General features: G+C 45.7%; 1 protein-coding gene across 6 annotated transcripts in view; it reads left to right on the forward strand.

The window, feature by feature from the left end:
• The window catches only part of IL1RAPL2 (interleukin 1 receptor accessory protein like 2), a 499644-nt gene that overhangs the window by 439060 nt on the left and 37820 nt on the right, over positions 1-22764 (forward strand). For all 6 annotated transcript variants that reach the window (XM_083722871.1, XM_083722867.1, XM_083722868.1 and 3 more), the window contains one exon: positions 20662-20791. In XM_083722871.1, coding sequence (XP_083578997.1) covers positions 20662-20791 — 130 coding nt within the window. The remainder of the gene's footprint in view (positions 1-20661; positions 20792-22764) is intronic.

Consider the following 22764-nt stretch of genomic DNA (forward strand, 5'->3'; position numbering starts at 1 on the left):
AACAATGTAGTTTGTGTAATTAATTACCTAAGTTATGTAACTTCACCACAACAGGCAGCGAGGACTAATAATGTAGGTTTTGGCAAAAGGCAAACTGCAGTGGAAGAGAAACAGTGCTGCATTCAATGAGTACAGGACAGAATGGAATGTTATGCCTTCTGACAGATATTACCTGCTCTGGGGAGATGGGAGTGCAGAAATGAGCACTCACACTGTATTGTGGGTGCCTTTTGCGGGATCGCGTGTGGTGCTACTGTTCCCAGGGAACTTGCTAGTAGAAGGGGGCTGGCCTGCTTCTCAGTGTATTATTCAGAGGTTCAAGCCCGGCCTCAGCTTTAAGTTTCGTTTCCTGGGAAGTGGGGCCAGACCCATTATAAGTAGGGGGAGGAGCCGGTATTAGCCAGGCAGTCGGCTCTGGAGATTCACCCTCCCTACCCTCCCTTTGTTAATGTTTCTTGTTTACAGGTTAACTTTTTCTTCCTGTTTAGCAGGTGCTGCTATGGTCTTTGACTGGTTGCTGCTGAAGGACCGGCAAGAAATTTTCCTGCATTGGCAGGTTTTGTCTTCCCCGTAGCAGTTCGTCACAACTTTGGCAGTTATGGCCTTGGGTGGAATCCTTTAGTCTTTTCTTCCCTATAATGGGGAGGGGGGATTGAAGTGGTGACTCACCCCCCTGCGGTGGTGATTCCAAGGTCCCCTTTTAAAGGGGTTAAATAAATGGGTGTCACTGGCCCAACTGAAAGGTTGTCAGTGAACTACACTGCGTGTGGGCTGCCAGCCTACACTTACCATATTTTTTGCCCCATAGGACGCACCGGCCCATAGGACGCACCTAGTTTTTTTTTGGGGGGGGGAATAAAGAAAAAAAATTATTCCCCCCAGGTGCGGGGCTGGGCGGGGGAAGCCTGAGCTTCGCGAAGTGTAGAGCTGCGCAAAGCCCAAAGCTTGGGGCGTGCTCAGCTCAGCGCGCCCCAAGCTTCTGAGTGCCGGCAAGCTCTCCGCTAGCCGTGGGAGAGCTGCATCTCCCACGGCTAGCGGATAGCTTCCTGAAGCCTGCAGAGCGAAAGGGGTCAGTGCGCACTGACCCCCCTCACTCTCCAGGCTTCAGCGAAAGCCTGCATTCGCCCCATAGGACGCACACACATTTCCCCTTCATTTTTGGAGGGGAAAAAGTGCGTCCTATAGGGCAAAAAATACAGTATGTCTCACAGAGCACCCCCATATCCCATTTACCCTGATGTGCCCCAGTTCCCTGGCTGGGGGGCTGAGAGGGATACACACCCAAGGCCTAAGCCAAGGTCTTCCTACACTCGGAAGTTTAATGAAGTTGTGGCCTAATTTTAATTCCATAACGTTGTCAGAGTCTTTATTTCCTTTCCCACGTTCCCTGGGGGCTGGAGCTGTCTCTCCTGGTCACACCATGGTAGCAGAATCTTCATGATTCTCTCTTCCTTCCATGTTTGCAGATGATCCTTCTGATGCTCTTGAGATGCAGATTTCCTCCCCTCACCCCAATTCTGTTATGTTTGAAATGGATAAGCTGATTTGTTCTGTGCGAGTAGCCTATGGTAGTCAGTTGCTGAGATAACATCGCTTGGAGACACAGGTTGAGACAAGAAAAAACGCATTTCAGAAACTGAAACGGCAAGGTTTCATTGGTTACTTGTGGTCTAGAGAAAAGAAACCTGCACTTCTGTACGCATACATCCTTTAAGAATGTGCAGAGGGCATTAAAAGGCTACACTGCCCATATCCCTTTTGGAAAGTGAGGTCTGTGCACACAAGCTTTTCATCTCTTAGCAGAGGAGGGTGCCATGATCCACAGGAGAGAAATCCAAGCCTTAAAGAGCAGGTGACCCTTAGCCTGTGACCTTCATGGCATGCCCATGCAACAGTTCCCTTTCGCTCAGTTTGAATACGAGTTAAAATGAAAGAGTGAGTAGCCTTCCTTTATAAAAACAGTTCATGGACTCAGGGCTAGATGGCTAGAGATGCCTGGTTAACCTCAAAATTGGAGTGCCTGGAAATAACATCAAATCCATGAACCACTTCCTTATTTTAACACAGAGTGTTTGCCAACCTCACTATTCTCGCCTCAGGAGTATTACATCCAAGTAGTTTAGGATCAAGTAACAATAAGGTTCACACTGACAAGCCAGAGGGTTTTTTTAATATCCCATGGGAAAACAGAAACATAATCTTAAGCAATGGGGGGGGGGAGGTTTATTTGCGGAAAGCAGGTCATAATATGAGGAAGATAAGAGAGAGAGAGAGAGAGAGAGAGAGAGAGAGAGAGAGTATGTAACATAGCTTAAAATGCTGGTGTAAAACTCTGTTTGAGTTATCACAGGAAACTTCAAATTACTGCAGAGTTGCCACTCTACTGAAAGTAGGTAGACATTGCTGCACTTGGTCAGATAGTATATCTGAATTCTGCTCTCTTCTGGATAGTCCAAGCTTTTAAACTGATGCCACAAGATTGTAAATAGCAGCTATTTTATAGTGTACTTAATCAGTTACAGACCTCTGTAGCTATTGCACATTTGCTCACAATGAATAGAATGTTTGTTTGACTGTAGGCACAAAATTATACTGAAAGCTTGCAGGGTGGTCCCGCTACATTATGTAAAGTTATCCTCCTGATTGTTCCAATTTAGTCCTTATTGGTTTCTTTATGACACTTGGATTACATTTGTGCTTCAGCTTTTCCTCTCTCCATTAGTATTCCCCACTTATTAGAAATATTTCAATAAAAGTCATGCCTGATGCTCAAGCCCAGTATTAAGCTTTCATATTGTTTTTTCCATCTCCACCTTACAATTCCTTCCCCATAAATAATGAGACTCATACTATGCAGTGAAATTTTGAAGAGTGGTTTTGCCAAGAGAAGGGATAGGGGTCATCTGAAATGCAAAAACCTTGTGCAGCATAATGCTTCCTAAAATGGCATGCATGAATGTTGGATAATATTAATATTTGGACTCTTGGGTACAGCAGACACACACAGAGAGAGTATTAAATCCTATTTTTATTATTCTGCATTTTTCACAGAGGCCTGGTGCTGTTTGCTCTTCCTCTTCTTTGAAAAGACACCTTGCTATCACCTCTGTCAGCAGCTAGGGACACACATACCCACACACCAGCCTGCTTGCTAAGAGATCCCTGGCCTCTGTGAAAACTATTCAAGTGTGCTTCTGATCAGGAATGTGAGGTGGGGGAGAGCGACAACACACTAGCTGAATTTTTGCCTGCCTTACACAGAAGCCTGGACAGAAAAACAAAGAACAGTAGGTCCTACACGCACAGAGGCATATCTAGGCTCCCTTGAGTGGAGAGGCACATTTTTTGCACCCCCTCCAGGCCTGAGTCCTTGGCAGGGGCCAACTTAACCAACCCCTAGGTAAAGGTAAAGGACCCTTGGATGGTTAAGTCCAGTCAAAGGCAACTATGGGGTTGTGGCGCTCATCTCACTTTCAGGCCGAGGGAGCTGCCGTTTGTCCACAGACAGTTTTCTGGGTCATGTGGCCAGCATGACTAAACTGCTTCTGGCACAACGGAACACCATGAAGGAAGCCAGAGTGCATGAAAACGCCATTTACCTTCCTGCCACAGCAGTACCTATTTATCTACTTACGCTGGTATGCTTTCAAACTGCTAGGTTGGGAGAAGCTGGGTCAGAGCAAGGGAGCTCACCCCATCATGCAGATTCAAACTGCCACTCTTCCAATCACCAGGCCCAAGAGGCTCAGTGGTTTAAAACTCAGCGCCACCCATGTCCCGTCAACCCCTAGATACACCCCTATGCACACATTGCCTAGCAGTGATAAAGAGATACTTGCTTTTCTTTCTGGCTTGTTCTGCAATCTCAGAATTGTACAAAGAGGGAAATTTCAGCCTTCATCAACTCTGCCTGACAAGCTGTGACGACTGAAATTCCTTCTTCCTCATAAGAAGAAACAAGTCCTGTCATTCTGTTCTCCCTTATATCCAGCCTTTCCTGAGCCACCATCACTGCCCACTTTGCACGCTACAATTCTGGGGCTGTTGTGCCTTTTAAAAAATATGGTTCAAGTGTAAATTTCCCCAGAAATCTCAAGCCTGAGGGTTAGTTTTGAGGAAAGGGTTTTGGCTCTGTGGTAGAGCCAATGCTTTGCATTGCAAAGGTTTGTAATTATTATTGTTGTTGTTGTTGTTGTTGTTGTTATTTATACCCTGCCCTCCCCAGCCAAGGCTGGGCTCAGGGCGGCTAACAAGCAATAATAAAAACAAGTTGAATGAATACAACTTAAAAACAAGATTAAAATACAACATTAAAATATTGAAACATTAAAATATTAAATGTAGACACAACGCCCAGCATCTTTAAGTAGGAATGGAGAAGACCCTGCCTGAAACATTGGAGAGTCACTGCGAATCATTGTAGAAAATGCTGAACTTGATGGACTAAATGGTCTGACATTTGCCATCAGTAGACATGGCTAACGTAGGTCCATTAATTTCAATGGGTCTAAGTGCATTGGCTGCAACATTATTATTGTTGATGATGATAATGATAATTATAGTCGTTTGTTACCTAAAAGTTTTCCAAGCAACTTACATTTAAAAACATAGATATATTACACCACAGGGTGCAATGTAATAATAATAATATTTTTTTATTTATACCCCGCCCTCCCCAGCCAAGGCCGGGCTCAGAGCGGCTTACAAGCAATAATAAAAATAAGATGAATGATTACAAACTTAAAAACAAAAATAAAACACAACAATTAAAATAATGGAACATTAAAATATTAAAATGTAGCCTCATCGCAGGAGGAGAAGGAAAAGAAGAGGGAAAAAGAGAGGGGGGGGAGGGAGGGAATCAAACTGGCTCCAAGCCAAAGGCCAGGCGGAACAACTCTGTCTTACAGGCCCTGCGGAAAGAAATCAGATCCTGCAGGGCCCTGGTCTCATGAGGCAGAGCGTTCCACCAGGCCGGAGCCAGAGTTGAAAAGGCCCTGGCTCTGGTCGAAGCCAATCTAACTTCCTTAGGGCCCGGGACCACTAGGGTGTTGTTATTTATGGACCTTGAGGCTCTCCGTGGGGCATACCAGGAGAGGCGGTCCCGGAGGTACGAGGGTCCTAGGCCGTGAAGGGCTTTAAAGGTCAAAAGCAGCACCTTAAATCTGACCCTGTACTCCACCGGGAGCCAGTGCAGCTTGAAAAGCACTGGGTGAATATGCTCCCATGGCAGAGACCCCGTGAGGAGCCTCGCTGCAGCATTCTGTACCCGCTGGAGTTTCTGGGACAGCTTCAAGGGCAGCCCCGCGTAGAGCGAATTACAGTAGTCAAGCCTGGAGATGACCGTCGCATGGATCACTGTGGCCAAGTCAGGGCGGGAAAGGTAAGGGACCAACTGCTTGATGCGGCGAAGGTGGAAAAATGTCGCCTTGGCTGTTGCTGTAACCTGCGCCTCCATGGAAAGGGAGGCGTCAAGGATTACACCCAAACTCTTAACGGAAGGCAATGGCACTAATTGGGCCCCCGCAAGAGAAGGGAGTTGGTCCCTCATCCCCATGCCATCCCGACCTAGCCATAGGACCTCTGTCTTCGAAGGATTTAGTTTCAATCGGCTCCCACGAAACCATCCAGCCACAGCTTCCAAGCATCTGGTCAATGTGTTTGGGGCCGAGTCGGTGTGGCCATCCATCAGCAGATAGAGCTGAGTGTCATCAGCATATTGGTGACAGCCCAGCCCAAAGCTCCGGATAATCTGGGCAAGGGGGCGCATAAAGATGTTAAAAAGCATCGGGGAGAGAATTGCGCCCTGCGGCACTCCACACACCAAGGAGTGGCGCGACGACATTTCCCTCCCTAGTGCCACCCTCTGTCCCCGACCAGAGATAAAAGAGCACAACCAGTTACGGGCTATGCCCTGTATCCCCACGTCTGCGAGGCGGTGGTCCAGAAGATCATGATCGACCATGTCAAAGGCTGCTGACAAATCTAAAAGGATCAGCAGTCCTGACCCGCCTCGATCCAGTTGTCTACGGAGATCGTCTGTTAAGGCAACCAGAGCCGTCTCCGTCCCAAAACCAGGACGGAAACCGGACTGAAATGGATCTAATGCCGATGTTTCCTCCAGAAACCTACCAAGCTGCTCAGCAACTGCTCTCTCAATTACCTTACCCAGGTATGGGAGATTTGAAACTGGGCAGTAATTGGATAGGTCTAAGGGATCTAATGAAGTTTTTTTTAAGAGTGGACACACCACTGCCTCCTTCAGTTCCCCTGGGAATGTCCCCGTGTCAAGGGACAAATTGATAATTTCAACCAGAGGGGTCCGCGCAACATCTGGACACTCCCTAATCAGCCAAGACGGGCACGGATCAAGGAGGCAGGTGGTGGGCCTACTAACTTGGAGGAATCTATCCACATCAATAGGGAGTATCCGATCGAAATGGTCCAACACTGGACCTGAAGTCATTCGAGGGGCCTCCAGTTCAGTCACTGTATCTAAATTGGCAGGGAGGTCACGGCGGAGCAATAGGACTTTATCCGCAAAAAAACTCGCGAATGCCTCACAGCTGTGGGTCGAATTTGTGCTTAAATTTGATTGTCCTCTTAAGGACGTTATTGACCTAATTATTCTAAAAAGTTGTGCCGGGCGAGAGCTAGCAGATGCAATGGAAGCTGCAAAGTAAGATTTCTTAGCAGCTTTCATAGCCATCTCATAGGCTTTCATAAGCGTCCTATAAGATGTTCTTGAGGCTCCGTCACGAGTCCGTCGCCATACTCGCTCTAGCCATCTGAGATCCCGCTTCATTTTCCGGAGCTCCTCAGTAAACCAAGGGGCCCGGTTTCGACGGGGTCGCAGAGGGCGCTTAGGTGCGATCTCATCAATGGCTGCCAAGAGCCAGTTATTCCAGTCCTCAACAAGGTCATCTAATGAGTCGCCAGGAGGAGCAGGGTTCAGCAAGGCTTGTCGGAATCTATCAGGATCCATCAGTTTTCGCGGACGAGCCCAAATAGGTTCGCCACCCGAGCCAGGGAGGAGCGGGAAGTCAATCTTGGCTTTCAGAGCGTAGTGATCAGACCATGGCACTTCCACAGCAGGGAGCATGATCACATCTATGCCAGCCCCAAAGATCAGATCCAGCGTGTGGCCTGCTTGATGGGTAGGGCCCAAAACAACCTGGGAGAGCCCTAGTGTTGCCATGGAAGTCACTAGGTCCAGAGCCTGTGAGGAGGGAGCGGCATCGGCATGGACATTGAAGTCTCCCAAAACCAGTAGGTTTGGGAACTCCAAGGCCCAGCCTGCCACCACCTCCAGCAGGTCTGACAGGGTGGCTGCAGGTGTGCTGGGTGGTCGGTACACCAGCCAGACAGCCAAGCTCTCCTTGGTGCCCCACACGAGACCAACACATTCAATGCCGGAGATCGCCGGTGATGGCAGAGCTCTGAAAGAGCAATCCTCCCGGAATAACAACGCTACTCCTCCCCCCCGACTCACAGTCCGCGATTGATGGAGGATAGAGCTTGCCGGGATGTTTTTATCAGGCACCAAAAAGAGTACAGTGAAGATGCCTGCTTGATCTTAATAGGCAGGGAGTTCCAAAGTGCAAGTGATGCCACACTAAACGATAGAGTTCTTACAAATGTAGAAAAGGAATGATCTGGCATCTGTAGCAGTTCCAATTCCACCGATTGAAGCGGTCAAGTGGGCACATGTGGGGTAAGGTGATCTCGTAGGCAAACTGGTCCCAAGTTATTAAAAGTTTTATATACTAATAGTATATAATAGAAGCTGGCCCAGTAGCAAATTGGTAACCAGTACAGATCTCTTGAGCACAGATGCTATGTGCTGACAAGGCCTCACATGTGTTGACATCATGCTTCAGTGACTAACTGCAGCTTCCAGATTAAGCACAAGGGAAGCCACACATAGAACAGAATGCAGCAATCCAGCCTTGGAGAAACCAGTGCATGAACTACTGTGGCAAAGCTTTCCCACTCCAAGAATGGCCGAAGCTGTCTAACCAACCACAGTTAGTAAACGTGAGTTCTAACCAGAGAGGCTACCTGAGCCTCCAGTGATGTAGGTGGATCTGGGAGCACCTCAGTCTGTGAACCTGATCCTTCAGGGGGAGTGCAACCCCATCCAGGGTAGGTGATTGACCATTTCCTTACACTCAGGAACTACCGTACTCACTCAAAGTGCCTCTGTCATGGCAGGATTGAAGCTCAGCCTTCCCCCCCCCCCATCCATTTCACCACTTCATCCAGGCAGCAACCCAGGGACTGTACAGCCTCTCCTGATTCAGGTGTTATGGAGAAATAGAACCAAGTGTCCTCAGCATGCTGATGGCACCCTGCTCCGAAACTCCTAATAACTACTCCCAATGGCTTCATGTATGTTATTCTATCTTCTTTGCCAGCATTTCTTGCCTAGCTTTATACCTGTCTTTTCCCTTCATCCTCTACTCTGGAGAGAAGAGATCTGTGGCCCTCAACATGTTGCTGGACAAAACTCCCATTATCCCAGACTACCATATATGCTGACTGAGGCTGATGGGGCTTGAAGTCCATCAACATCTGGAAGCCATGTGTTCCCCATACATGCACTATTGTTTCCAAAGAACATCATCGGGAGGCTCCTTCTGTCCCTTTTTAATGCAAAACATTTATGAGTTATGTGGCTCAGCACAATGTGTGTTATTGTTCACATCCCTTCCCTACCCCTCTTTACTATTTTTTAAAAAAACAGTTCTTTGCTAACATCCCTTCCCTTAATGTACACTACCCAATGGCCTATGTTCCCAAAGCACAGGCAGATCAATTTGCCATCAGACAGCACCTGTTTTAATGGATCAAATGGCTTTCCGAAATGGAACCAAGGGTTCGCACAGAGGTCTCTGCAACAAAGGGTGGGGTGGGGGTGGGTAATACAGCACTGCCTCGGATTCTTGCTTTCCTTTCAGATTCTTAACTATTCTATGCTGATATTTGAGTTGCTGGCACTCGATGCTAAATTAAAGACAAAGGCTGCATAGCAGGGAGATTTGCAGGTTCGGACACTCTGGCTTTGTCCGTTGGCTCTTGTGGTGCAACGTTGGGTTGAGTCAGGGCTAGGGCAATAGAAGGGCTACCTACATTTGTGCCACCAGCGCCCGAAAGAAGGCCATGGCCAGGTTTGTTCTGCAGACATTAGCAGATGTTGCTTCTTGTCTCCATGTCACCAGCTGATTGCTGAAGACTGATGGTAACCCTACTGTGGAAGCAGAACTCTTGGTGAGGGAAATGAAGGTTACAGTGAACAAGCAGAGACAGGCCAGGGTGAAACTAAATAGCATTGGTACTTGGTCAAGAGAGGATTCAAGGGCTGTCTTTGTTGGATGGGTTAACAGCTGTAGATGAGTATGTGGGTGTTCTATACTCAACTGATAAGATGTGCTAAGTGCTCTCCTGATAAAGCCCCTCCTGGATAAGCTGGGGGTGGTCTGTGCCACATTACTACAGAAGCCGATTTTGGGCAGCATGACAGGCTCTGCCGCACAGGGCACAAAGCCTAGGGGATGCTGCAGGGCTTCACAACTATGACATAGTGAATTGAGCAGAAAGGGAGGCAGGAGGCTGGATGTTGGGCTTGCACAGGGTGCAACTGGAAGTTGAAAGTCCAAAGTCTGCCCTTGCATTGCTATACAGGCTGTGACCATTTCACACAGTGGTTCTGTCCCTGGTCCCCTGCATGCATCAGCAGAGCATGCATAAGTGCACCCTCCCTATCCCTACTATGCCCCCATTCTGCATTCTTCCAGGTCCAGAAGGACCTGAACATCAGCAATCATGCATCAATTGGACACACCTAAAATAGTTGCCGAGCATCTTAAAAAGCAGAGACATCACCTTACCAACAAAGGTCTGTATAGTTAAAGCCATGGTTTTCCCAGATTAGTGATGTATGGAAGTGAGAGCTGGACCATAAAGAAGGCTGATCGCCAAAGAATTGATGCTTTTGAATTATGGTGCTGGAGGAGACTCTTGAGAGTCCCATGGACTGCAAGAAGATCAAACGTATCCATTCTGAAGGAAATCAGCCCTGAGTGCTCACTGGAAGGACAGGCTCCGATACTTTGGCTCCAATACTTTGGCCACCTCATGAGAAGAGAAGACTCCCTGGAAAAGACCCTGATGTTGGGAAAGATGGAGGGCACAAGGAGAAGGGGACGACAGAGGATGAGATGGTTGGACAGTGTTCTCGAAGATACAAACATGAGTCTGACCAAACTGCGGGAGGCAGTGGAAGACAGGAGTGCCTGGCGTGCTCTGGTCCAGGGGGTCACGAAGAGTCGGACACAACTAAATGACTAAACAACAACAACAACAACAAAATAGTTGCCACCCATTTAACAAAAACATTAGCCCTATATAGGCAACCAGTCAATATAGAATTGTAGAGCTAGAAGGGACCATGGGGGTCATCTGCAATGATGGAGGGGATTGATTGGAATTCTACCTATTCTCCCCACCTGTCCTGACCTCAAGACATGCAGCTGAATATCTGAACACACAAGCACAACTTGTCTATTCATAGGCTCTCTCTGTACAGTTGAGAACAGGCATGGTGCTTGATAGGGATTTCAAGCCATGTTCATGTATCTGCTTTGTTCTCATTATTATGCTTGGTGTCGAGAAAGTGGATAGAAAAAAGCTTTTTTCTCCCTCATTAGAACCCAGGACTATCAATGATAAGGTGTGGGAAGGAGGTTATTTATTTATTTGTTTGCTTTTTCTTGTTTTTATCATGTATTTGTGGTTTTATATTGTATTTTTATGCTGGGAACTGCCCTGAGATCTGCAGATGGAGGGTGGTATACAAATTTTAATGATGATGATGATGATAAAAAGCTGAGTGTTGGGAGGTTTGGGACATGCAAAGGAACGAACTCCTTTGCACAATGCATAATTAAACTATGGAACTCGCTCCGACAGGAGACAGTGATTGCCACTTTCTTGGATGGCTTTAAAAAAAGGATTTGATGAATTCATAGAGGATAAGGCTATCAAGGGTTATTAACCACGATGGATATGTTCTACTTCTGCTGTCTGAGGTAGTTTGCTCTGAATACCAGTTGCTGGAAGGATGGAAGGTAGAATAGCAGGCATGATTCCAATTTCACACACACACACACACACACACACACACACACACAAAGATTTATACAAGGCTGCATTGACGCATCAGCCATTGTTGTTGAAGTTGCTTGTTGCTTCTTCTCCCCTTCTGCCTTCAACAATCACCAACTGTGGCTCCGACCATACTTGATGCTTCTGCATTGATTAAAAAGGTAAAGGTAAAGGTACCCCTGCCCGTACGGGCCAGTCTTGACAGACTCTGGGGTTGTGCGCCCATCTCACTTAAGAGGCCAGGGGCCAGCGCTGTCCGGAGACACTTCCGGGTCACGTGGCCAGTGTGACATCGCTGCTCTGGCAAGCCAGAGCCGCACACGGAAACGCCGTTTACCTTCCCGCTGGTAAGCGGTCCCTATTTATCTACTTGCACCCGGAGGTGCTTTCGAACTGCTAGGTTGGCAGGCGCTGGGACAGAGCAGCGGGAGCGCACCCCGCCGCAGGGATTCGAACCGCCGACCTTTCGATCGGCAAGTCCTAGGCGCTGAGGCTTTAACCCACAGCGCCACCTGCGTCCCTCTGCATTGATTACTTTCACTTTAAGCCAATTCTGAGTCAAATCCCTCTCTGCGGTGACCTTCTGGGCATGCTGAGATGAAGGGCCAGGCTGACAACTTAATTGAAGCAAAAGGCTGCCTCAGACACAAGGATCTCAGATGGGTTTTCTTTTCTTCTTTTTCTTGCCTGAGATGTGCCTGGCATCATTCCATCAACAGATTTTCCAGAGAGAAAGAAGATTCCTGCACACATTCTTAGGAACAGAAGAAGATGCTTTGTCAAACCATTGGTTCATCTAGCGCAGTGCCGTCTACTCTGACTGGCAGCAGCTCAGCAAGCTTTCAGGCAGAAGACATTCTTAGTCCTACCTGGAAATGCTGGGTGTTGAAATTTGTGAAACAGATGCTCTACCACTGCGCTATGGTCCTTGTGCAAGGCTGGCTCAAGACTTTCTGCTACCTGAGGCAAACAAGAAGATGGTGTCTTCCTTCCCATTCAACATAAAATAAAATAAAAAGGCAACCAGATATAACTAGAAAACCTGCCTTTAAAGGAGAGGCATGTTTGTTACTTGAAACCCGGAAGAGGGAAGAAGGTAGCACAATGAATGCAATAGAAGAAACCAGGCAAGGAGAAAACAACCTCCCAGCCAGTCTCCTGCCATTCCACTCCACCGCAGCCATCCGCCAAGTCTCAGGTGCACCATCTTGGGTTGTGACTAGTCAACAAGCAACCTCTGCTTGGGTTCAAGTGCAGACCATCAGATCAGAAACAATGTGTTAACATAATTGTCTGGATGCTTGGCAGAAGCAAATGGCAGCCTTAACTTGGTGGTATGATTATTTGATTGGATGGAGCATGTCAGGGCATGAGGATGAATTTTCTCCCTTTGCACATCTCATTCTGAAGGGCTTGTTACTGCTTTGAAAATCAGTGCTCGAAAATCCCATGCTCCAAGTGGCACTCATAGTAAATATCACACACAGACACACACACACTGACACACACTTCTGGATGAAAGGCAGCCTTACATGTGTCTACATCTCCCTGGGCTGCAAGTAGAGTTGAGCTGAAAATTTTTGAGAATTTCCTCTCCCCCACCCTTCACAAAAATACAATAATTTTTCCACCGTTTTCGATAGGGTAGTCACCATTCTTCCTCTATGACACCCAAGAGTGTGCTGGGCATTGTGGGGGATGCAGAACATAATTGCTGCTAATATCGCAGCAGCAGAAGGGGGGGTTAAAAAAGGCAGCATGTTTCAAAATAGCAGTGGCTGGAAATTGTAGGTGAGCAGAGCTCTGTTTCACTCAAATCCTGGGTACAAAAATCATCATCATCATTATAATTTTATTATTTGTACCCCACCCGTCTGATTGGGTTTTCCAAGCCACTCTGGGAGGCTTCCAAGAGACTTCTCAAAGGCATCTGGTTCGAGAGACCCACACCCAAAAAAACGGTTTCTTCTCTCCCTGGAAAAGCAGTCAATCAAATTGTTTATCTACTTATATCATTTATGTCCCATGCTTTTTCTCCAAAGAGCTCCAGGTGGTTACATGGTGCTTCTCCCCTACCCTACCCCTCATTTAATGCCCACAATAACCCTGATATTAGGATGAGAGGCAGTGCCTGATCCAAAGTCAACTGCATGGCAAGTGGGGATTTGAACCCTGGTCTCCCATATCCTATCTTGACACACTAAACACAACACCACATCAGCGGTCTCTCAGGCTGGTTTTTCTGACAAACAAGGTAGAGCCCTTGGAGTGGTCATTTTCACTCCCCTCTGGCTGCTAAACAACCTAACCCATCATTATGTGCTCATGCTTAAAAATGTTGAAAACATGTTCTGTGGTGTTCAAGGCATGGCCGTCAAATCCTTCTCTTAAATCCACGAGCTGGTACACTTTGATAAGCCGGCACTGCAGCAAAGCAAGTAGGTGGAATGTGCCACCCTGCCAATGTGCCACTCCACTTCTGTATCTTTCCAGCGGTCTGTGGCTGACCTATAATCCCATGCAATCTGCACCTTTTTGGCTGGCTCATAGTGGTGGTGGTGGAAACTAGCTCTGTTGTGTCAAAGGGAAGAAGACAGATTAACTGCACGTTCTCTTCAGATGCTCATCAAGTGATAGCTTTGCTCCAAAGGATGTGTGTGTCACCCTTCCAGTGGAGTAACACTTTGAGAGCACAATCTCAGCTTGCACTTGTATGACTCCTCTGCAACATTAAATTGACCCTACTTCTTTCCTCTCGCATGTCACACACTGCAGTGGGGAACCACTTGGGAATACAAAACTGGATGGTTGTTTCACACATTACATGTTTTTAGGGGCACGCCTAAGACAGCCTTGTACCAGAGCATCCAAAGCAACTTCCTCAGGGTTGAGAGTCACATGTGTTTACCTACACAGGTGTTATAAATCACCGGGAGACCTTGGTGGTAACAATTTAGAGTCCAACTTTTCTCCAATGAGATCAAGAGGGTTTACATGGTTCTCTCCCCACCTCCATATTATCCTCACAACAATCCTATAAGAGGTTGAGAGCTGGTGAATGGCTCAGGGGAATTTGAACCCTGGTCTCCAGGTCTTAGTCCAACAGAGGAAGAGCCTTACTGAATCAGGTCAGTAGCCCAGTTAGTCCAGCATCCTGTTCTCACACTAGCCAGCCATATTCCAATGGGAAGCTGACATGCAGGACCTGAGTGCAATATCATGTTCCTGAACTGCTATGCTACACTGGCTCTCTTCTCTGAGACAGTTGGTAGAGCAGGATTGTATGTTCAAGACCCACATTAGGCAAATGATCCCTGCATTGTTGGAGGGGATTGGACTAGATAACCCTCATGGTCCTTTCTAACTCTACAGTTGCATCTCACACAAGATTTCTTTTAAGGCCCGGGAGCTTTTAAGGGCTCCCCTCCCCACTGTATGCACACGAAGTAACGTGTTGCTAAGCCACCAAGCAGTGCAGGTCAAAGCAGGACAAGCAAGCACAAGCTATTTTGCATTTTCTTTCTCTTGCCAAGAACTTGTGCATGCCTTTTGTTAGAGCTGATGCTTTAAAGTAAGTGTGTGTGTGTGTGTGTGTGTGTGTGTGTGTGTGTGTGTGTGTAAATTAACATGCAAGCAAATGTACAGGTTTGTATCTTAATAACCCATTGTATACTTCATGCTCATTGACACAAATGCCAAAAGTACCATTTGCATGGTGTTAACTCAAATGTCGTTTGAACTACGGACTAACTTTCAGTGGCTGCTTTTATAGTACTGCTTGGCTGAGTTTGGCGAGAGCAATGGAGCCACTGAACGTCTTGCAGAAATATTCTTAAGTGTTGCTAAACTGATTTAACAAGGCCGGAAGGCAGAGGAGCAAAACTATTTCATACAAAAGTGCCTTTATTAGGGCCAATCGTTTCAGCAGTGTGGAACTGGCCTCTTCAGTTCATCAGTTTTCAGGGAAATTCCTTCTCCACTCCTTGTGGCAGAGAAAAGTTGGATCACATACACCCACAGGTGAAATCTCACTCCATGGCACTATGTGGAGTTGGACGAAGTAGCCTTAGCCCCTACACTCTGGTCTACAATATGGGGGGGGGGGGTAATATTTCCCTACCTTACCTTAGTTCTTGTAAAGCAGACGTTTTCAACCTTCTTGAGTCCACAGCCCCCTTGACCAACTACATTCTTCCTGCAACACCTCTGTAGGGCTCAGGAGCCTAGCTATGTCACCCCTTGCCTGTAGAGCTGGCAGCCTCTTGAACACCCTCCCTTGTGGAAGGTTCCCTCATCCTCCATGACTAGCATTTCTATACAGCAATAAAACAACAACAGCAATAATGTGTGTGTTTTTAATGGCAATAGCAAAAAACATTTTTGTATAGCAAAACAGTGTCTATTTTGCAGAGCAGAAATCATCTGTCCACACTTGTGATTAATGGAGTCCCTTTTACATGCAGCTCTCTAAACCTGCTGAGCAGCTTTCACATCCTTTCTCTCAGCTTCTAGGATGTTCTTAGATTGCAAGGGCACCCTCTAGTGTTAAATATCTGCCACACTTTATCCTTCTAAACTCAAGTGGATCTTTAGCAAAAAAATAAAAAATCTATATGTGCTCATGGTGCAGTGCAGAGTGAAATAAGCAAGAGGCAGGTTCTTAGCTCCTGGGGGCTTGCAGCCTAAATTAGACTGGGTGACAGGGAGTAAGGTTAATCAAGGGAGTGGAACTATGCTAAGGTAAGAGTTGCAAGCTCTGAATGTAAGCAAAGGTCATTTCCAGCTGATCTGGTTTTTGGCCATTCATCCTAATGTGTTGGCACAAAGCTTGCAGGGAGGTTATATGATGTCACATCAAGCAATTGTTATCCCACACTTTCCAGTGCTTTTTCTTGTTGCTTTACCCATTGAATACAAAAGGGGGGGAGCTGTTAGTTGCAGAGGAGCACCAGACCAATTTTAAATGTACAACTTGAATTTGCTGATATGTGATTGAATCCAACTTCAAAATTAGTATCCACCTGGAAGCACCATTAATTTCAGAATGTGAGGAATTAGAACTAAGTGTTTTTTCAGTGTGGATTGTGATGAAAGGATATGTTGACCTGCAAATGTCAAAATTTTACCACCACCTCACTTTTTGCAAATGTTGAATCATGGCATCCTTGGTTTCATTTGCTTTGCTTCTTTAGTTGCTGAGTTCCATGGCTTATATTTTGAAATATACTGTCTTTTGCTTAAGGATCAGCAGCTTTTAGCTGACTTATTGCGCCCATAGTTTATCGTTTGAAATGAGCTGCATGGAAATTGATATTCATCATAGAACCCTAAAGTTTAACTGTAGGACAATTTCTTTATTAGGACCAAGTTAAAAAAAAAAGTTTCTCTAGTAAAAAGCCACAAGAGCATGAGAAAGCATTTGAAACCTCATCTGCACTACACATTTAAAGCACTATCATACCACTTTAAACAGTCACGACTTCCCTAAAATATCTTGGGAATTGTGGTTCATCAAGGGTGCTGAGAGTTCTTAGCAGATCCCTATTCCCCTCTCAGAGCTCCATCCCCAAGTTCCCTAAGAAAAGGGATCGACTATTTTAAAAACTCTGGAAATTGTAGCTGTGTAGGGGGGGGGGGAATAGGGGTTTCCTAACAACTCCCAGTGCATATATTTTTTTGCTGGATATTGAGCAAAAATAAATGGGGATGCAGTGGAGGAGGGGGGTATTGCTGCACTGGGTGGGGGAAATTCCTCATTTGCAGATTGTTGTAAAAAGGGATGGGACAGGGGGCATAATGGTAGGGTACAGCACAAATTCAAACCTTGCTTCATTCCTCAGACCTGAGGTTCTCCACCCCGATCTGTGCCAAATGCTTAAGTATTTGAAAATTACCTGGCATCGCTTGTCAAAAGGATGGCAATAGAAAAGAATACCTGGTCAGCCTTCCAGAGACTGAATTGTCGCTTTTTTTAATGGGTGATGTCAGTTAGCAATAGTTAAGCTACAAATGTGATAAGTGATATAATATTTATCGGATCATTTCAAACTCTGCTTTGAGCCTTAGCAAAGACTGTTACGAAATCAGCAGAGGTTATTTTGCCTGCATCTAAGACCTGTCAATTCGATGGCACTCCTTTTTTCTTCCTGTTTCTTTATGAACGATGTCATTGTGCGCTGCGCAAAAAGTCGCACAAACTCACTGAGCAAGTGCCCCAGCAAAGCACGCATAATGCAATCAAGTTATCAGAAGTCATTTTAGCCAGTGAGGAGGCCCTTCATGATCTTATCAGCAGGGAGTTTGAAACAAACAGGCCTGATTGACAGAACAGAAGAAGGAAAGCTAAAGAAGACTTTTCCAGCTTGGGAACTGAGGGCCTTTCATGTAACAAGGTGACCCCACTTTAAAGTGGAGAATTAATGACGTTCTAACACTCAACTCAGCCCACCTTTCCTTTTTGCCACTTGAAATATCCTATTAAATGTTAATGCATCAGGAATGTGCCGACTCTGCTCCCATTTTTCCTCCAGTGCATCTTTAAACTATTGGACTACACTTCTGATGGCCAAAAGGGACATCGATCTGAGACAAAGATGCTGTATGCATTCTGCAGGCCTTTGATGCTTAATTAGATAAACCAAGGGAGATATTAAAAGGAAAGTAATTAAAACCAGAGTGCTGCGAAGTGCTTTCCTCTAATACACAGTGCAATTAAACTGCATGTGAAACCTTGGACAATGCCCCAAGAGCCAGGGAAGAGGACCTTTGTCAAAGCAGCATTTCCCAATTTTCAAATTGCCCCCATGGGGCGCACCCCAAAGATTGTGCATGATGTATGTGCTCTTCTCCCTTCCCACACACCCATCTCCACCTCTGTTGAGCACAGAGGCAGAAGCTACTCTGCACAGGAAGTCATCTTCTTGCATAGCAACAAAGAAAAGAAAAGAGCTTCCTCTCTTGTTCTGTTCAATCCTAAACACCAGCAGCAGCTTCCTGTCTGAAGCATGGAGTTGCTTTGATTTAACCCTGTTGAAAGTGCAACAGCAGGGATCATTATGTTTCTAACTTAAGGGTTACAGAACATCAGCTAACCTAGGGTGGAATTAGAGGTTGTTTTAGGGTAGTGTGACTGGTGCAATCACATTGGGCGCCACCCTTCAGGGGGTGCCAAAACACAGGGTGCTTTGAGAGCACAAGGGCCACCACTGGTGGGGTACTGCTTAGCAACCAGGCAATTCCATGATATTTGCCGAGTAAGCACATGCCCTGATTGACTGTACAGTTCTGAGGGAGTCTCCTTCTGTTTATTTGGTTAAATGTCATTCTGCTGTGTACAGGGACTGGCTTAAGAAAGGCAAAGGTCCTCTGTCTCTCCAGATACCATACACCAGGTTTTGTTCAGTTTTGATCTGTAAAGTGTTATCAGGATTTCTTTTCTCTCTGGATTTCAGCTGCATTATTTAAGTGCCTTTGCCCACAAATCCCAGAGTGTTTGAGGAGTAATGAAAAATTCACAGAAAACTGGGAAGTCTTGGATGGACCCTACTAGACCTAGTAATCATCTAATTCCACCTTTGTTCCAACCGGTTCCCTCTTCCAGCTTTCAACTGATAAAGTTCCATCCACCAGCCCATTCCATGTTCATTCCAGGTTCCCCGAAATTTTCAACATTCCTTACTCCAATAAATTTCATCCCCAGTTGCCTCCACTCACAAACCCCAAACATGGTTCAGCACACAAGTATTAAAAACTTGATAGGTTTTCTTATAAAGTATTTTCAATGCAGTTTACAGCTGAACCAGAAAGTCCATTTGAAACCAGCAATATCACCTCCAGATGAAGATGAGTAGGATTCGTCTGCTCACTCCCCTTGCCCTAAACACTTTAAATTCAGCACTTAATAAACATTTCAGGAAGTGAATTTCCATGCCGGATTGCAAATCTGTCTGCTTAGCAAATGGGGCGAATTATTCCTACAGCATTTTGGTTTTAAACATTATTATTATTATTATTATTATTATTATTATTATTATTATTATTTCTTCTAACAGTCTGAATCCCTTCAGGAAATGTTCTCTGCTTTGTAGAAATTAGACATCTCTTTGGAATATTTCCATTTCCTCTCATTGAATTCCTGGTTTAAAAAAAGAAACCTTGGTGGGTCAGTTAATAGGAAACATGCAGCCCAAGCTGTTTGACTAGTACCTCCCAGTGTGATATACTGTAGAAAGGGCAGATGCTGTCAATATTGATTGACCACAACTCAGGGCTTTTCTTCCTTTCCCCTTTCTCACATTGCTATAAGCGCCTCTCCCTATAAAAATCAAAGAAGAGCTGTGCATACACTCATGAGCACATGTTAAACATTTCTAAAAAGCATATTAATTGGCACAGCTCCATACAAAATTACTTAGAAGGAAATTGCACCGTGTTCAAGGGAGCTTTCACCCAAGTAGTTGTGCACAAAACCGCAACCTTATAGAGATGCCCTCTGTTACATCAAGGCAGACTGTGGAACAAAAGCTTAGGGTTCACCACCACTTAGGTTTGCTCTGCATTTCTAGGAACAGGTCTGGGCTTCCCAGGTCAAGGTTCGACAGCATCCCCACCCCTCCATCAAAAATTTGCTCTTTATCACTAAGCAATTGGCAATCTTCAGGAAACTCAGCATGTAATTTACTCCAATTCAGCAGTAATGATTGAGTTTTCCTGTGGAAAGCAATGAGGCAAACCAAAAATGCTTGGATACAGACTGGGAAAGAGTGGACCTCTGCCTAGAAAGCATGGGGCAAAAGAATGGGGCATGCATGAGCCAATTGATAGGGTTAATGTTGTGGAGAAGTGTCACAAAATTTCTATCCTCAGGCCACAAACACACACACACACACACACACACAGAGAGAGAGAGAGAGAGAGAGAGAGAGAGCTATATCAAATGCAGCCCTCCAAGCTTCTCTGTCTGATCCTCAGGACTCTCCTCAGGTCACAGCCTCTGCCTAGTCCCACTGACCCTGTTTCATACATTCCTTGAGTGGTTTTGCCTGGCTGGAATGTGTCCTTGAACTCTGGTAATGCCTCTTGTTTCCCTGGATGGAAGACAGTGAGGGATGTGTATTTGTAGAAGCCTGCTGTACAAAGGCCCCATCCATCATTTACATGCAGCCCCCAGAAGGCTGCTGAGAAAGGAATGCAGCCCTCAGACTTGGCCCTCCAGATGTTTGGGGACTACAACTCTCATCATCCCTGACCACTGGTCCTGTCAGCTAGGGATGATGGGAGTTGTAGTTCCCACACATCTGGAGGGCTGAGTTTGCCTATGCCTGCCTCAGGCTAAAATAAAGTTTCATTGGTTTAAGGAAAACTCATCAGTGCTCAATCCCAAAACAGATTTTTTTTTATTTAAAAAAATCTCTTTGACAAAGAAATGTATAGACCATTGTGCTCTCATCCTTACAACCATCCATCTAACTTTCCTTGTTCTGCGTCTTTTCTCAGGTCAACCACTAACAGTTGCCTGCAAAGCATTTTTTGGGTTCAGCGGAGAGTCTGGTCCAATGATCTACTGGACACGAGGAGAGAGATTTATTGAAGAGCTCGAAAATCACATTAAAGAAGGGGAAATCAGGTACATGGCCCCACTCCAAAATTAAAAACAACAACAACAACCAGCATGTATCTCAAAATTGTGTACTTAGCAGGCTGCTTGTGTTGAACAGAGAACCATTCCCTAGTCTAGCTGTTGGTTGATAGATGGCTAACTCCTTGGCATCATTTGGGCTTGTGCTTCCTTCTTGTTCCTGAAGAAACTGTAGAGATTCTGCAAAGATGTCTCTGGAGTCCCTTGTACCGTCAGTGACAGGCTGCCCTTCTTCCTCCTCGGGGAAAAGCCTGCAAGCGCCGCACACACGCTCCACGTGGCTCATGAAAGGGAGCGCTGAGCAGAGCCTGGGATGCATACAGGCTCTGCTCAGCGCTCCCTTTAAAGATTTTTTTTTTCTTGCATTCCCCCTCTAAAAACTAGGTGCGTCTTATGGTCAGGTGCGTCTTAAGGAGCAAAAAAATACGGTAAATATATTGCAGCAGTGTACAGGGGGGTGGGGGTGGAATAGTCTGGTAAGACTGCTGATTGAAAGAAATAAAGAAAACTTCAGGCCTTGAGTATAGGTCTTGCATGCTGCCAAGATGGAGTCAAGAAGTTAAAAACAGCACACGCTGGCACATACATACTGACTTGAACAAACTAAACTTGGAGAAGAAGCAGGAAGCAAAGCCTTAAAGGAAGTGATCTACTTTACCAGCAAGTAGTTACTGAAAGAGAAGGAATCAGGGAAGAGGGGGAAGAGGTTGCCTTTCTGTCTATCAGCTCCCACTGGTACAGGTAACTTACTACAAGCCTTGTTGTAAGGAGCACTTATTCACTCTTAGATGGAGGAAGTGAAGGAATGCTAAGAAGGAAGAGAGCGGTCTGTAGGGGACTGCTCCCTATCCCAAGCTGTGTTGAGAGCCCGGGGGTGTCTGAGAAGTGCTATGGGCACTAGTATTATGCTTTCCCCCAGTTGAATCATCAGCTCCTTGAAGAAAGCCCAAGACACAGTGCAATACCCCTTCTTTTTAGCCACACCCCTCTTTCTTTCTTTCTTTCTTTCTTTCTTTCTTTCTTTGGCTTCCTAACTGTTAAAGTAACAGTAAAAACCAGCAACCTACCAGTAGCACGGAGGCAAGAAGTCTGACTCTTTAAGAGAAAAGCCCAGCCCATATTGCCATCATCCAGCAAGATGTGGGATAACTCTGAGGTCTTTCCCTGACATGGTGGGGTCCACCTGATCCACTGCTGAAAGGAATGGCTGATTGGGAGGGGTGGGGGAGCATGGAAGAGGGAAGAATGAAATCTCCTTGCCAGGTGGGTTTTTAAGAGCTGTAATAAAAACATTGTGTAAATCGAACTGGTCCTCTTAAACAAGGAATAATAGTCTTTAAGCCTGCCTGGAGGGTTGTGAATTGTGTCTGATTGGGAAGCAACCCGCAATGAATTTCAATACTGTCGCTTCTGCTGTAACAGAGGAAAATTGTTCAGTTTTGAATTTTACTGCATATAAATCACCCTATCAGTTGCTAATTTTTCTCTTTCTTTGGTTGAGCCCATAAAACAGTGTACAAATTTCTCAAGAGGCTTTCCCAGAAACTATTAAATTGTCTATCCATCTCTGGTCCCCTACCCACCCCCTTGCACACCATGTTTCCTGTTTATTTTATTTGAAGATAAGAAAAAATGAGATTCATACTGGGTTGCATGAAGAGTGAGGATGGAGGCACATTGAATTAAACCCTTATTTTACCCCTCCTTGATTAATTTACCTCTTTGCACTCTCACCCACATGAGATAATGAGGGGGATAGTGAAACCTCCAACAGCGTGAGGAATTATAGGAAGGAGCAAAGCGACAAAGTGAGAACACTTATCACTGCTGTTACATAGATGGTTTGTTCGATTCTGAGAAGAGGCCACATTTCCATGGGAAGCTTTCAGGTGCAAGCAGAAAATCTGCAGTCTAAGTGTACCAAAATCTGGATGACTCAGTCGTGGGGTGGGGGGAGGTAT

The sequence above is a fragment of the Podarcis gaigeae genome (genome assembly GCF_964106915.1).
Source record: "Podarcis gaigeae genome assembly, chromosome: Z".
Classification (NCBI taxonomy): Eukaryota; Metazoa; Chordata; class Lepidosauria; order Squamata; family Lacertidae; genus Podarcis; species Podarcis gaigeae.